General features: G+C 40.6%; 1 protein-coding gene across 1 annotated transcript in view; it reads left to right on the top strand.

Moving 5' to 3' along the window:
- Nucleotides 1-17,928, top strand: part of fam172a (family with sequence similarity 172 member A) — a 159,380-nt gene that overhangs the window by 107,494 nt on the left and 33,958 nt on the right. The window contains exon 10 of the mRNA XM_031729728.2: nucleotides 1,812-1,896. Within this exon, the coding sequence (XP_031585588.1) occupies nucleotides 1,812-1,896 (85 nt within the window). The remainder of the gene's footprint in view (nucleotides 1-1,811; nucleotides 1,897-17,928) is intronic.

Raw genomic sequence — 17,928 nt, 5'->3', positions numbered from 1 at the left:
CTCTATGCTTTTTTTGATTGACAGGGATTTAAAAAATTGAAAAAGCAGCAGAAAAGAGTAATTCAGGCATTCCTACCATTTAAGAGACACATTGAGTGATTGACTACTTTGTTTTTCTTAAGAATGGATTACATATGAACCAAACTTTATTTCAATAACAGACCTTTCTGTAAATTTCCCAAATGAATATTTGCTACGGATTTATATGTTCCAGATGTTTCATCATGATCATCTCTTGTAATGAATTTCTATATTTCTCTATAAGCTTACAGTAAATAAATCACACTGTACCCTCACTGCAGTACATGTCAAGCATATGATGAGAGATTTGCTTTGCCCTAGCTGCGCAGACTTTTTTTTTAACAAAAATAAACAGCAAAGAGGACCTCAATTTGGATCAGATGTATTCAGTGTCTATACTCCGATACAGTTTTAATATTCGTACAGAACCAGGGAACTTGTAAAGACTACAGCACAGAATATATTATCCACAAAAGTTATGCGTGTGCGTTTGGGTGATTGTGTTACGTTATTTAAATTTAAAGCATTTGTAGGGTTTGTCTGTTCTGTGAGTCTTCTTTTAAGTCTTTGGGAGTCAGCGTCACAGAGGGCAAAAATGCAAAAGCATGTGTGCGTTGGTGTGTGTGTGTGTATATTTTGAAGGGTTCACAACTCTACACATCTTCGTGGGAGACCCCTTGAAATGCAGTCACTGACCCACACACACAACCGCACGCGCGCACACAAGCACGTACAATACCGTAATGGCTGTCAGGGGGCCAGGGTGAAAGTAAACAAGGGCAGATAAGCAGTGATTCAGAAGGACACCAGCTGCACATTCTAATCTCTTTACATTTTCTCTTTCTTCTATTGAACTTTTATCTTATCTTGGGGGACGTCTTCTCTAAGCATTCCTTCTCAGCCTCCCTCTGTCTCTTTCTCCCTTTTTCCTTGTTTTTGTACCTACCTTACAAGCCACAGCATACCAATCCACATTGCAGAGTCAAAAGGGAAAACAAACTTTGATGCGCTGTCATCCGCTGACCCGGAGAATGAAAACTTACAGCACTGAAAACTTAAGTTGCCTTATTCTGAAGCATTGATACTTTTGATTAATGGTACATGAGGCTTAAGACCTTATATGTCTAAAATAACCTGCAGTGGTAGGTAGAAAAAAAAGGGAGTGCCAGACAGATAGGAAGATGAAGACAGCATAAAGAAAAAAAAACGAATGAAGAGGTCTTCTGCTCTTTCTGACAGTAGAGTTGTCAACCACTGGGGTTGTGAGAGGAGTAGGGGTGTTTGCAGGGGGTTATGGGTCAGCAAGCTGGGCAGACACCCTCCCCCAGGGCACTCACTCATCCACTGTGGTAGAAGGCCTCAGCTCTCCACCACAAACAAACGCCAAGCTGTCTGAGCAACATGTCACAGAGCTTTTAATTGCTTGTTCCTGTCTCTCCTTCTCTTCCCCCACCTTACTCATCTACACACACACACAGACACACACACACTTTCTTGCGCACTGTCTTTTTGTTTGTTTCCAACCGCTTTCACTCCTTTTTCAGTGTTTGGTTAGATGCAGTTGAAACAAAATAAAAAGACACACCCATTAACAAGATTAAAGACTTACATTTTATACCAAATACTTTGCTTTTATATCTTCATCTTTTACAACAGTTTTTTCTGTGTTTGTGGAAGTAATAGTGGAAGAAACTGCTTGCTACACATTCATTACACTCCACATGTCATATTTAATTCTTCTGAATTTCATTTAATATGAGTTTAATTGTTTTATTTTTCTCTTTCTAAAGCACTGTCGTAACTGGGTATCAAGTCCAGAGCCCTTGGACACAACACTGGAGCCCATGATGCCAGACTGCCCCAGAGTCTCTGCAGGTACCAAACTGTCTTACCAAAAATATTAACAGTATTTCTCAATGTCTGTGAATCACAGCATAATTGGGATCCCTTTCAGTTTTATTAGATTTTGCTCATTATAAGGCTGTTGAACATTGAAGTATTGGGAGGTTCCTGGTTAAAATTTGACACACGTTTGCGAGCAGGAAACTGGATTGTGTCAATGTTAGATAAGTCAAGCATATTTGTTCTACAGTAACAGTTAAAAAAGAGGCATGGTTTCTCTGGTTGGTATAGTGAGGAGTACTGAGAAACTAGTACATCGAGAGGGTTACAAACAACGATGCAACAATCTGTCCATTGATTTGAACACTTGTATATGTTAAAAGTCAGTTAAATATCTAGAAACTATAACCACGGATTATTTAGCGTGAAAATCGAAAGTGGTTTTTCGTCCTTTATCACTAGTTTAAAAATAAGGTGGAACTGTCACAGACGATGTAACAGTGCAGCTTGGTATTTTTTTTAATAAAAAGCAATAAGGACTCATGCAGACTAAAAATAGACTCCTCAGTATTTGTGTATTTTTTCCAGCAGTGATTTAAAGGAGTGTATCAGAATTCAGTCAGTTCAGTACAGTGTGTATTTAGCACATGTCCATGTTTCTGCACATGTGTCTGGGTAATGGGTACATCTAAAATCTTAGTAGAACAGATTGAGGAGCATCATTGTTAGACAAACTGTGGAACTGAAGCAGTGGAAGATTATCTTGAAACACAAATAGAGAGGTTGTGTCAGCAGCACTGCAGAAATTTACTATCTGAGATCATTTCTGTTTTCATCTTCTTTGTGACGCCCTCTCCCATTTTTTTTTCATCATCCATTCTGTCTCTTATATTCATTAATCCTTTCCTGTGGTGTTTGGCTTCCTGTCCTTGTGCCCTCTCTGTGGTTGACTGGCCTTGATGATGTCACGTCCATCATGAGAATGTGTCCTTAATGTAGGATTAGGGATGAAAGCTGTAATCCTCAACATGACCGTTGATAAGAGATGATGATTGCAGTGTTGTTTGAAGAGTGACACACACACACAGGCATGCTTGCACAGTCCCACACATAGGAAAAAAAGAAGGAAAGTCAAGCCTTAAGCAGGAAGCAATATATCTGTCGCAGGTATTAAAAACACCTGTTTTTACTGTGTTACAGTGTTACACACAAACATACTCTAACGTTCACATTCTTGGCTCTTCTCTCATTTCCATCTTCGCTCAGGATGCTCGGCTTTGTGATTTTATTCTCTTCAAAGATCCTCCCTGACATCATGGTGAATGTATAGGTCATCTTACACATGCTCCACATGTCTGTGAATACATCTCTAGCACTCCTATCTCATCTCGGCCACTAAAACGGCATGTTCCACATGGAGCTGTGTGGGTGGGTGGCCTTAACATCTTCGAGTGAATCAGCTCCTTGAAATGTCATCTAGCCTTCAATACAAAACCCATGCTGTATTTCATGCTCAAATGTCAGTTTTTTACTTTGATGATTTCTGTCTCTTCTGCTCCTTCTCCGTGACTGCTGTCGGTCAAAAGACAGCAACAGTTGTGCCAAAATATTGAGGTCACCTTTTGAAACTGTTGGCATGCCTAACAATATCTAAACACAGACCTGTTTGACACGGGGTCCATCCATATGTATGCACTATTGACTTGTGCTCTATTGACTTTTGCTACTTCAAGCAAGCTGAAAAGATCTTGGTCTCTGGCCTGTTAACAGAGCTGCCAACTCGGCTTGTCTCTGGTCTTTTAGTGGACACTTCTGATGTCAAAGGTTGGTTCAGTCATCTTTGTGTCCTTGGCAGCCTGGCAGGTTCACAAGCAGCAGCTATTGTGGTGAGAGTCACAGCAGAGCAACGGAGGTGACGAGGTTGAGAGAAGGTTGAAGGAAGGCTGTCAGGGCATCGTGGCCCAACACTTCAATCAGCAGTCACTCCTTCTGCTACTACGACTGCCTTTGTTTGGGTTGCTATAGTATGGATATGTGTGTGTAGGTGTTGCTAATCAAGGTTGGAGATAAAACCTCTCAGCAACAGAAAACAGACCAGTGAATCCTTGTTATCATGCACGCACATGCATGTGCACATACGCAATGACAGACATCCCAATGTGAACCGCTGCTCTTCTGTGTAGCCAGACAGAGGAAGCCCCTGGGCCCTTGGCTGCTGCGGAGAATGGCGTATGATCACTCACTTAACACACACACACACACACACACACACACACACACACACGCACACACGCACACACACACGCTAAGTGTAAGTGTAAGGGTATTGGTCAGGCAGCATATTGGGAGAATGGGTTGAAGGGTGAGTCTTCCCATTGCTCTTTTGCTCTCCTGCGTCCGTTCTTCTTTCTTAGCAATAAATAATTCTTCGAAGAAAGATAATTATTCTTGGTTTAACTCTTTATGTATCTACTCCTCTGCATACCTCTTGCCTCTCTGGAGAAATGAGGATCAGTTTTGATTCTGATTTTTTTTGGCAAAAGGATGCAAGGAGCCTTGAAGGCATGTCTGCTATTCCTAAGCATCTGTGAAGCAATGCTGGTATACCATAATATGTTAATATTATAATATGTTAATGATATGGTATAATCTCTGGGAGTTTTCACTAATATATCAATATCATTATCATTGGAAGAAAGCCTGGATCCATCCCCTTATCCTTTGACTGTCTTGCTTTCCTCTTTCACTACCTTTTTCACTTATTCTTTTCGTTATTTGTTTCTTTGCTTGTTTGTTTTGTTTTGGGGTTTTGTTAGTTTTTTTTATTTGTTTTCTTTAAATTTTTGCTAAAGGAATTTGTTCCTCCTAAGAAGGTCGGTGCTCTGGCATTTGGCAGGGCCTAGCACACTTGCAGAATTTTATCAGTTAGCAGCACACTGAACACAGGCTAAATATGCAGATAAAGTGGAACCAATCTCTTTCTGGAAAAGCTCCCTTTGTGTGTTTGTGCATGTGTGTGTTGGAGTAGAAGCAAGGCTGACAGAAATAAGTTGAGGAGTTGGATGCTTGTTAATGTGGGGGTTGCAGAAGCCTTCCCAACATGTAATCATTCCAAACCTGGACTGCTGTTTAGATGCCAAGCAAAGGATAACATTCAAAGTTGGAGAGAATGAGGGTGATCAGAAATAGATGGATTAAAAAAAGAGCAAATACAGGAGAGTGTTACTTGTAATGGCTCTTCTATTTTTGTAGGGGGGGGGATTTTTATTGTGTCTTTTGCCTTGTTTGAAGTTTTTTGAGGGGGTTTTCTGAGACTGAAGATCATTCATTTATCAGTAAGGCTGTACTTTCAAAGGTGGGAAAACCCCATTGCTAATAACACACCAATACATAAAAACACACACATGAACACACAACTTCCTCTTGGGTGATTACTCATTGTCCAAGCTGATTATTAATTACAAAGGGAGAGCTCTCTGAAGGTAAACACTGATTAATGGCTAACAAAAGTAAGTTAATGTCTTACCTGTACTTTAATTACCAACCATGCTCTAGTACAACAGTCCCAGCACAATGCTGTAATTAACCATAATGGACTGCAGAATGGGACTCACTTTCATTTCCTGTATAACATATATATGCATTGTATGTAATTTTCTGATGTTTCCACTTTTCTTTTTACTTTTGAAGTCAGAAATATTTTTGTGCGATGACAAGGGGGGACACTTTGAATTTTTTGAACTAATAATGTACTAAGACCCACGGACAAAAAATGAGTACTTTTAAATAAAAGCAGGGATGCTGACACATAACGTTTTATTGCAAATGTGTTTCATCCTGCTCTAGGTTTGACTTGACTGTAACCCTCACCTCCCTGATCCACGCATCGCTGACTGTAAAACACCTCTAGCTGTCTCCACTTCTTCACCACACAAAAACATCAATCTGTCTCTCTCTTTCTCACACACACACGCACACACACACCAAACATACACATACACAGAGACAGTGTGTGATTGATATTTGTGTGAGCTGATTTGGGAAATTTAGACCCACTCAAATGAAGCTCACCTCCTCCAACCTGTGTTTTTTCAGCTTGGTAGGGTGGAAGTCTGCTGCCTCGGTAGAAGGTCACATGGGGAAGTGAGTGTGTGTATCTTGTATATGTGTGTGCGAGCATGTGTGTTTTACGAGTGTGTTTTCACATATCTATTATGTGTTTTCTTAGCCTCACTTGCACATTCTGTGTCAGAATTGCAGGATGTAGACAGGTAAACTCAGGTGAACTGGATGCTAACCTCTGATCTGGATCCAGAGGGTCGGGGCATTGTCTGGGTCAAATCATTGCTAGACTAAATCATGATGATGTGGAAAATGCTGATGTCATTGACTCACAAATGTATTTTTCTGTTTCAAAGTGTTCATTCTCACATATCCTGTGATTTGTGTTGTGAGTACTCTGAAAGGACAGGATTAGTGTTTTTTGTTTTTCATTGGTACTCATAATTGTATTTTAAAACCATTAAAATTTTGATTAGAGAGAATCGTGGTTAGAGAGAAAAATAAATATCTTGTTTTGTCCTAAAAAAATGTTATTTGAGAGAGGGAAAAACTGGGTACGCCTTGTTTACATTTCTGTTTTATTCAGATGAATTCTCAAAATGAACAATCACAGTACAACAAAAGCACTGGTATGTTATGTAGGTGACATCTCACTAACATATCTGATGGTGAACAGGTATCATACTTCATCAGTGAGGTTAAGAAAAACAGTTGATGCTTTCTTTTACAATATACAGTACAGACTCACTCTTTATATTTTGCACAATGTCCCAACTGTTTTGGAAGAGTTGTTATTCTACAAGCATGGTGTGTAAAATTACAAAATTACCTTAAAGACTCTGTCTCTTTTGCTCCTAAGCTTATATTAGTATTAGCCATGCTGTCATATGAATCTATGTCAGGCAACTCTTATTTGCAGTCACTTGACTATCATTTGGCTAGTATTAGCCTTACAGTGAAGCACGGTGATGGTAGCATTATGCCTTAGAGATACCTCTCACCAACAGGGACGAGGAAACAGAACCAGGGATGAATTAATTCAAGTACAGATTACTTTGATCAAAACCTGTCCCAGAGTGTGTGCAGCTGCAGAATGACCAAGAGTTTACCTTTCAGAGTAAAGGTACCGTGCATATATACAACAAAAGCATAAAAAATAAATAAAAATTAGTTCCAAACTTAGGTGAGTAACTTTTAATCTTTGATAATGGCTTGCTGAACCGACGTAGGTAACGTGGTTTTGAATGTGACAAAAATAAACTTTTAACTTAAACAGCCAGAAAGGTGATCTACTAACAGTTGGTCCTTTTCTTGCATGGACTAAATGTTATCATAAAGAAGTCATTAGACGCTATCATTTGTGCCACACTTCCCAATGTTAATGGTTTCTTTCTTTCGCAGTTTTATGAATACTGATCTTGTCGGCTATTACATATATTTTGTATATATATTTGGAATAGGTATACGCAGTCGATAGATAAATGTATGTGACATATACTTGTACTCTGACAAGAGCTCATACCCTTTCATTTTTTAAGCTACCGTGATTATGCTAACCACAAGCATGTCTGAAAAGCCCAGTTTGTGGTCTTCTATTCAACCCTACACTAGGTAAACTCTATCCAGAAGGCATTTTTTCTTCTCCTTCTCTTACTCATACTCTACCCATCATCCCAGGAAGGAAAAGAAAGGAGAGAGACAAAAAGGGAAGGAGCCTGGCATGCATAAATGAAAGTTCAACAAGGTTCAATGAAACACTTATACAATTTGCCGCAATATAGTAGGGTTTTATAATCTCATTATCATCTTAGTGCCAGATTTGCCCATGAGGGCCGTTCCGTATTCAGTGTTATTAGCTCCTTAGATTTGTCCATTTGTCCTTCTGCTACTAGCCTTGCAGCCAATCACTGGGACAGAATCTCTAATAAATACCCCCTCCTTTTTGCTTTATCTCCACTTGCCTTACCTTCTACATTTTAATTTATGCCTTTTTTTAAACTTTTATTTGCTATGGGGCACGCGCTAACTATTATTCCGATAATGACTATATACGTTTCTTTATGTGGTAGTAATTTCTCTGTAAAGACATCTGTATCTACTTTACAGTATCTTCACCTTTATTTTGTATACATTTGGATTTAAATCTTAATGTATGACTTTAAAACAACTTTTCATTTGAATTTAATCAGTAAGCTTCAAATGATTGTTTCCTTTCTGTACGTTTTGAATGAATGTTACATAATTTGTTTACTGTGATAGTGTTTTTAATCTTCTTTCCCAATCAAGGCTCTTTTTTCACTCTCTGATTATTCAGAGTCAGATGGGGGCGCTAATGTGCAGGATACAGTAGAGCAGTCCACTGGCTGTATTTGAATTCCCAAGCCTCTTAGGTGATGTGGGCAGTGTCCACCCTTGGTCACTCAGGGCATCCCCAGATTAGTGCTTCATGGACATGGATCTCATTTGCCCATATGGCCTTTTCTCATGAAGTCGCTATAGGCTTTAAATCCGCCCATGCCTTTATCCCTGACCTCGACATGTGGCAAACTACTTAGGAAAAAAACCACAAATTCTATATATACAACATGTGATCGCTGCAGCATCAACAGGATCAAAAGTAAAGATCATGATGAAAAACTAATGCTCGTGTATTCTTGATCATCAGGAGCTGTATGGGTTTCTTGATACTTTTTGTGGTGGGAGTACTCAGAAAGTAGGGAATATGCTGAAAATACTCTGGGTTCTTGCTTTGTCTGGAATTAATCCAATCAGCCCAAAAGGGGCACAGTAAAGCCTAACCACTGCTAGCATTATGAGTCTTAGCAACTGTCTTCATCCCAGGTCTCCCAGTATTACTGTACAGTTATTAACAAAGTACAAGTTCCCATCTAGCAGTTACCAGTATACTGTGAGATGGGAAAGAGCCCAGCTGTCATGATATTTCTAATCTTTATTGGCATGACGTTGTGCTGATGGTACAAACCATAAGGAGCCTTTTTTCCGTAGACTCTGTAGATAAGGTAATCTGCCAGTAGCCCTTTGTTAAATCCAGAATCATAAAAAAGCGAATGGTGCCTAACCGGTCCAGGAGCTTGTTGACCTGGCGATGGGATAAACTGTGACACTTCATCCACTTTATGGTAGTCAACACAGAACCATATACACCCATCTTTCTTTACCACAAGAACTATGGCGCTACACTACGCGCTGTCTGACTTTTCCATTACACTCATTTTCAGCATCTTAGCCAATTCTCTCTGAACAATTTTTCTTTTATGTACATGTGTATTTACCGTCATGCCAGGGCACGTTTCAAAATGATTCTCTATGAGGCTGGTACGGCAGGGCAGGGGGGAGAACACATCTGCAAAACATTGTTGCAATGCAGCAATGTCCAATCTCGGGGCCTGTGTGAGATGGTCATCACAATGGAGGCAGGTGGGAATGGTGGAATTTGGCACCTCCAGTCCCAACAAGGCTCACCAGAGAAGCGGTTTTAGCCTCTCTCCACACTTTCAGGAGGTTGAGGTGATATATTTGTGTGAGTCCTCCCCTGTCCGACTGTACCATTTCATAGTCTTTCCAGTTCCTTTCCACCAGTGGTTTCCTGCCGAAAGGGAGAAAATCCTGGGGAACCCTGGGGAACCTCCCACACTGCGAACAGGGTCTAACCAGCGATCTCAATTGCATTCATCCTCATGAATGAACTTACAAATCATGGATTTTAAAGTCTTATACAGCCTCTCCACCAGCCCGTCATTCTGAGGGTGGTGGACGGTGGTCCAAAAAGTTTTAATTCCAAGTCATTTGCACAGTTCTTTTAGTGTGCGAGACAAGAACAATGTGCCCTGGTCAGTCACTATCTCTTTTGGGATGCTAACTCGGGAGATGAACTGAAACACCGTCTCCTCCTCCCCAGAGTCAGTGTTGGATGATCTCACATCACCACTGTACGCAGTGCAGACACTGCATTCCGCTAATGGTCATAATTGCATCCCCACACACTATCCCAACAGGTTATTAAACCTTGGCCAATCTGTCCCTAGAATTACAGGATGCATCAGGCTCGAGCTAGATGCACCTCATTCTAAGCTTTTTAATCTTGTATTTAATTTTACAGCAGCACTGTGGGATAATTTTGTATGTCCCCATGCACACACTTGTCCTCCACCCACTCTGTCTCCAACAATGCCCGGGCCGAACCAGAGTTTGGTGGATCAAGGTATGCGTGCAGCCCAAGTCAACCATATCTTGGTGTGTATCCCCTTAACACCTTACAGGTATGCTGTACATCCTTCCTGGACTGGGGGACGGTGTCAGAGGGCTGGTGATACGGAACACCTGCCCCACCTCCGTCAGCAGGCACTCCTGGTGCCAGTGTACCGCTGCCTGCACCTCCAACACACCTGTGAGTTGGGGAAGCACCCTTCATTGCTGGGGAGGCAATAGAGCATGTGTTAGAGACCACCTCTTGTGGCGGCTGCTCTGTGGCCCGCGAAGCTGTAGTGGAGCTGGGGAGCCTCCTCCTCAGGCCCAGGACCGGCAGACTCTGCTGCATAGAGCCAGAGCAACCAGGTCCTCAAACTCTTTTGTCTGATCCTCAGCCTGATCCCATATCCATGGGACCTAACCTTGATGCAACGCCACCTGCTCCCGGTGCATGGTGGCCATTTCCGCCAGCAATGTTGCCAGTACTGCCACTGGCTGCGCTGGTCATGGTTCATCCCGCAACTGGTTTTCGACACCACTGTGACACAAAGGACCCATACGTACACACTGTTACAGGACTGATTAGGTTTTATTTGACACTTTTTCAAGATCTCTGTGCAGCTTTTCAGACGACTTGTTCCTAGAACAGCCGTCCTCTCTCCAATCCCAGCTGGCAACTGAAATAGCAGGACTGATCACACCAATCAGTCCCAGCTGCTCTGCCAGCAGAACCTACTGCCCCACCCTCCTCTGCAGCGGAGCCGTAGACCACACCCCCACCACACAAACCTTAGACAATGCAGTCAGACAAGCTGCGATAAAACCAAGATTCATCCATTGGATTGATAGATGGAGAAGCAGCATTTGTCACTCCAGAGAACATGTCTCCACTTCTCTTCACTGAGTCCAGTGGTGTCATTCTTTACACCACTGCATCTGGCACTTTGCATTGTGATTGATGAAGCTTGAATGCAGCTGCTTGGCCATGGAAAGTTATCCCATGAAGCTCTCTACGCACTGTTCTTGAGCTAATATGAAGTCCACATGACGTTTGGAGGTCTGTAGTGATTGACTCTGCAGAAAGTTGGCGACCTCCGTAAACTCGGTACCTCAACATCTGCTGACCCCGCTCTGTGACTATACGTGGGTAGTGCTTCATGGCCGAGTTGCTGTTGTTCTCGATCGCTTGCACTTTGTCATAACAATTGACTCTGGAACATTTAGTAGTGAGGAAGTTTCACAACTGGACTTGCACAGGTGGCATTTCCAGCACGGTACCACGCTGAAAGACACTGAGCTCCTGAGAGCTCATTCTATATATCTTAAAGTTTTACCAGTTAGCCAGCTTGCTGTAACTTAATATAAAGCAAGGTGGTGCTGTATTGGCATGCAAAAAATGTGCAAAGTCAACGTAAAGCATTCAGAAGTTACAATAAATGTCACTTGCGTCACATGGTTTGGATTTTCAAGGAAGAGCTGACAGTGAGGGTAGGGGCTAACATCAACTCTATCACAAAATACGTCAGATAATTCGGGTTTGAAAAGATTGATTTCTTGCAGCACCAGAATATAATTAGAGTTTTTGTCAAGTCTCCAAGCTCATCACGCCCCACAAAATTGATAAATACAGAAATTGGGAAGTTATGAGTAAACATCCCCCGGAGCCTACAGGTGGGTGCTGAGGTGTTGTAGGGTTTGAAACAGCAGACAGGGCAGCAGGGAAACACTGACTAACATAAGAGACGATAAACTTTGTAGCTTAAATAGTTAGCCAAAACGACATGGTGTTTTTCATATATGAAGTTAGAAAAGTGAAGCATGTTACATGATGGCAGTGCTGCTAGAGTGTCATGTCTGTTCATTTTATTCATGGACTGAATCTTGTTTAAAAGAGCTCCAGACTAAGTCGCCTACTATGTATAAGCACATAAGGCTTATTAGTGTATATATATATATATATTACACTCATTGGTGGAAAGTACTGCCCATAATGTTAAAGTGTTTGAGCAGGGTTAGCACAGACCATATAAAACATGGATATAACTACCATGATATCTCCTATTCTTCTTTTTTCTTTCTTGTTGTACATGATCATAGAAGAGATTGAGATGTGGTTTTATTAGCTAATGCTAGCTAGCTTAGTTAGTGAAACCATTTTTTACTGTAGTGTGAAACGTTATGCTAATTTTGTCAAGCACAAAGTAGGGTCAAAACAAAATCCACTTACTTGATAAACTGCTTTAGTGTACTTTAGTACAATATAACTCTGCACTAGCTGCCCAGAACAGTGAAAATATTCCTTTCATTCGGTTGACTTAAAAAGAAGTTAGCAAGACCAATAATTTATTTGTTCATTAATTTATTTATTTATGAAAATATAAACATGGCCATTTCTGTTGTAAATTTTATATTTTAACACGGGGGATTAATTTACGTTTTGAAGCCAGTGATAAACCATGATTCAAAAAAATTATAAGAATAATAATTTTATGGTCTAAATTCTTAATTCAGTGCTACTTTCGTGTACACTAGTTTACATTTAAATAACTTTTTTTTGCAGTCACCTTTGTCAGTGTGTTCATGTTTAGAGCTTAGCACTTGCATCTGTGTGCCATGCCATTTTGTGTACCTATGAAATTTTGTGTGTTTTGATTTCATATGTCCTTCATACATAAAATATCAGTTTAATGTCTCATTAGTTTAAGTCCAGTAAAGGAATAAAGTCAGTTTTGACAGGAGTTTAACTCTTGTCTTATCATTACTTACTTAAAGTAGCAGGGGGTTGGTGAGGTGGGTCCTTGTTTTTTGGGGGGGGGTTTGTATTATTTTATTTTGTTTTGCTATTCTTAAAAAAGCTAGTATATTTAGTATATTACTGTGTTTTTAAACCTTTTTAAATGAGCCTTTTTAGATATGTTTTGGCATCACGCTTATCACCTGTCTTCTTTGGGCAGTTTTATTATAATTAATTGCTTAATGTGGTTACTATAAATTGTTTAAAAATACACACAGATACAACAAAAATACACATAACTATTATTACAGAATTTTTAAAAAGTCATCCTTGAAAGTCCTTGAGACATAATCAGTTTCAAATTATGTTTATTTGTCTTTTTCTGAGAAGAAAATTTGAACTTATTTATATAATTATGTAAACAAAAGTGATGGTAGGTACAGTTGCTAACCAGATTTTGAGTATGCAGCGGTGACCTTGAATCCTTTGCTGTGTTCCACGTTGACAGATAAAAACTTTATTAACCACCCATCTTCAGGAGAGCAGACAAATTGCCCATGAAACCAGTGTGTTCTAGTATTAAAGTATATGGCAATTAGAGGATGATTTTTTTTCTTCTTCACTGAAAGCACCAAGAAGAAGAAAGGGGTAATAAACACAGCTTGTTTGTGGCATAGCAAGCAGTAATTATGAAGTGCTCAGAGAGTTGTTGTGCTTATTGTGCCTGGGAGTAATGAGATAGGCTGTGTTGATCCCTAACTGATGCTATGGCTCCTAATCCTCAGCTCTCTTTTCCTGCTTCTCTTGTTTATCCTCCAACATCCCTTTGACCGTCACTGGCTTGTCACTGCTCCGGGTTGCACCAAGCGAACTCTGACCTCCGTGTCAGCTGACTTTTCAGCTTTGAAAATGGTTTGGCATTGAGTTGAAGCACAAAGCAACAAATGAGTTATAAAGACCAGTGTGATATGTTTTTCTCAGTGCAAGCTTTTGTTTAACTACCAAACATGTTCATCTTTAAAACAATTGCCTTAACTTGCACTTGTGTTTTTTTATTATTCTTTCTAAGCCTGCATTTTCCCATTTGTCCCATTTCTCTTAAGAGGTCTTCCATGTTATGCTGACTGACATGCATATTTCTGGCCAAGCAACACATTTTGAAATCCTGTTATATGGTGTCTGTGTTCTCTGAGAGATTGTGGAATCTCGGACAGGACCAGTGTTACTGTCACTTTTTTTTCTTTATCTCTTCACTTTCTTTTTTTGGCTTCTTGTTCTGAAACTCAAAGGTTACCTCTCCTGACACCTCCTAAATCTGTGATTTGCGACCGGTAATCTTTATCAATGTGGTTTTGTGGTGTGACCCCTTAGATTTGAGTGAAGTTTTACGGGCACACATTCCTACTCACACAGAAACTCACTTATGTATATCCCCCCAAGATGAAGAATGCTGTGTGTACAGCCATGTTATCAGGGTGACCTAGAGACAGACTGGTTATCACTTCTTTGAGCCTCTCAGGGCTAAACCACAGAGCCAGCGGAAAAACACCACTCCTGCCTTCTCTGTCCCTGTGTGCTGGTCAGTCACTATGTCCATCTACTGCAGCGCACAGTTCCTATCTAATCAACATAGACAGGACACTCGTCCACATAGACAAAAGCAAAACCTGCATGTATGCTCACAGATTCACAGGCACCCTCAGAAATAGCCCTACACATGTATACACACACAGTGACACACACACGCACGGCACACACACACACGTACTACATGCTGATAATCAGTAGGAAACTCATACTGATCTGGGTCCACTCTGGATTTCCAGATATAACTAGTTCTAGTGAGACCTAACGTTGGGTGGTGCACATGCCACCAGAAAGTTTGATAAGCTGGCCTTTTGACATAAAGTAAATAGATGGGGTATACACATTTTTGATTTTCATTTTGTGCAGCTGTGATGCACTTTCTGTTCTCTAATTAGCGCCACTCTGCTTCGTCACTTTTTCAGATCCTATCAGACTTCACAGCCAAAGTCTACTTTTTAAAATTACATGTATTGTGAGGCATAAATTCCAGACCTTCTGATGATACAAAGTATAGTTTATATATCAAATATCAATATCAAAAAGAAAGGAGTAGAGGAGAGGTGAGAAAAGAGCTTTAACGATGAGAGAAAGTACTACAGACAGATGGTTAAAGGAGTCTAGGTTATAGTTTTGGCCAAATAGCAAACCCCCAAATGTAGTTAGCTAGTGTGGGACCTGGAGAATTTTAAGGTAGAACCATATTAAAGTAATATGTGCAAATCTAGGTCTGGCATTTTTGCTGAAGTAGGAAAGGTGTTTCTGGATGGTTTATCTGCAATAGTACAAGTTTTTTTGCTTGTTTGTTTTGTTTTTGTGATTCCAGCTATTTGGGAAAATGTACATTTTTCATTTGATCGAAGGTTTACCGAATTACCTCTAGGACTAGAGGTAGTTCTACTCGCCTAAGGTAATTCCCAACCCACCCTAAAAAGGCTGAAAAAAAATCCTCATTCCATGCATAGAGGTTTTCTCTGGATTTCTCTGAATCTTTTAATGATCTTCTTAATGTGTCATGATGATCATTGAAATCCTATTTCCAATGTATTTTCATCAAATAAAAAAAGTGTCATCTGTTGTTAAAAAGGCATTAAGGTTTCTCAGTTTCAACCTACTAATTTTAGCTAAGTATAGGATGTAGATGATTTGCCAATCATAGCTTTCTGGTTTTGTTTACATTTCTCAGTGTCCCAGCAGAGTAGAAGAAAAGTTTAGGCTTACACTTCATGTCGGAAACACTTCATGACTGTTAAGTGAGGTTGGCACCAGCTGCTGGAGCAGCGTTGAGGAGAATGGAAGGGGATGAATTGCCTTTGGCACCAGGCTGCTATCAGGTAGTAATTAGTATAGCTAACATCCCAGATGAAGGAGTCAAGTCTAGGTCAGGGTAAAAAACTTCAAGGTTCTTAGTAGGTAAGGGTTGGAGGTCATGCCTCCCACCCTCACTGAATATTAGCTCATGCCATGCCTGGTCAGATTTGCTGAAACGTCTATTGGCCTTTGACCTTAAGGTGTTGCAGGCAGTCACATGTCAGGTTAGTTCCTGTGGACATTGTTGAATGTGTTCTTATTAGATTGCCCTTGTAGTTCCTACTCAGGACCTGTCTAACCCTGGCCAAAGCTGAGATTTATTCTTATACACGATGAAGCTTTTGACATAGATGTTACCTTACAGCTTAAAGCCATGCTTGGCATTCCAGCCCTGCTGTGGCCCCAGGATCAACCTTTTTCTCTCACACAGATAGGTCTTTGAGGAATCAACAGAGAAATGAATGCATGTATGGATGAACGGCTGGATAAGAGAAAGATTGTTTTGTATCACATTCTGGAAATCACAGTATAATCTTTTTCATATATCTGGCGAGAAAATTCTGATGAATGTATGTGTGTATAGATGGTTGGTCACCATATTCACTCCTGGTTCCTTAAAAGACCTCTAATCCTCTAATGCAACCATAATCTCCTTTAATACGTTGAATATTAGTCGACAAATCACATGATAATAAAGTGGTATGAAAATGTTTCTTTTGAATGACAGGGTATACCAAGGATTTAACCTGAAGGTCTAATCGTACACACTCAGGACTTGTTATGTTGACCATGTCAAAGGGTTTATGTTTGCTTTTGGCCTGTAGCCTTCAAACAGCTGGAGCTGAAGCTCACCAGCCAAATTAAATTGCTACCACTGATAAATAAAAACAGATTTTAGTCACTGTAGACTGTTTTTTTTCTGATCGCATGTATTTACTATTTATGACCATATTTTATAAATATTAATCAGGGATTTATGTCTTTTTTATGTACCGAATACTTTCCTTTGAATAACTTCGTTCTCTGAGGAATTAAGATAAACAAGGTTCTATTCATATATAAAAAAAGAGAAAAGGTTTGAACTATGCGAACTTTGGTACATTTTACTCATCCGGTTTGCTGCTTGTGGTGCTCTTCGTCTCTTGAATCCTGGCCTACTTTCTATATCATGCTTTTGGAAAACATGAGCTAAGCTGCAGTGCACAAACCAAACAGCCATTAGATCGCTGCACTGTATGGCTGACCTCTGACCAGCTAAGCCCCTGCCCTTCCCCCTGGTAAACCCCTTTTCCCCACCGCCCCCACACCTGCCTCATGCCCTGACCCACCCTTTCTTGGAAATTATATTATGGTGTTTTGATCATCCTCCTCGTCTTCCTCCGTACTGTAATCATATTTGCTTTGTCATGTGTGGCTGTTCACAGATGGTGTGTGTGTGTGTGTGTGTGTGTGTGTGTGTGTGTGTGTGTGTGTGTGTGTGTGTGTGTGTGTGTGTGTGTGTGTGTGTGTGTGTGTGTGTGAGACGCCCAGCTCACTTACAGCTGTTGGGAGCTCACTGATCCCATTGTCTCTTTGACACATCCCTGAGATGGTTGTCTTGCCCAAACATACACATGTGGCTACACATGGGTAAGATGTTTATCAGTGGTCTAAGGTGTACTCCTCCATCCTTTACTTACTGGCTTTAATGATCTTCCTTCATACAACCATCATTTGACTTGTCATAATGAAAATGTTAACCTGAATGACTGAATAAGTGTAAAATTGGAGAGGGGGGGTGTTGCAGGGTGCAGGTGGGAGGCAGTATATTCCCACTTATTGTTGCGTCTCGGGCAAAAAGAGGGAGAGAAAGCACAGCAGGGTGAGAGGTCCTTGGCAGCAGTCCAACAGTTGGCGTCTCGGTGTCCACATTTAGTTCCAGCTGAGTGCCCACAGCGGGCATGACTGTGCTTCCTTCACTCTGACCCCTCGACAGAGGACTGCGCCTTGCCTATTTCCACCATCCCATTTGATTTTCTTTTTTCTTCTTCTTCTGTCTTTGTGTTTTGAAAGTGGCTTGACAACAGCCAGTATCCTGACATTTTAGAATTGATTTGTCTAAGCAATGGGAAACGTTTACAGTTGGACAAAATCTTAGAAGCTCTTTAAAAAAATCTTAAAACAAT

This window comes from Oreochromis aureus, linkage group 12, assembly GCF_013358895.1.
Source record: "Oreochromis aureus strain Israel breed Guangdong linkage group 12, ZZ_aureus, whole genome shotgun sequence".
NCBI lineage: Eukaryota > Metazoa > Chordata > Actinopteri > Cichliformes > Cichlidae > Oreochromis > Oreochromis aureus.
This window is presented reverse-complemented; position numbering and strand designations above follow the sequence as displayed.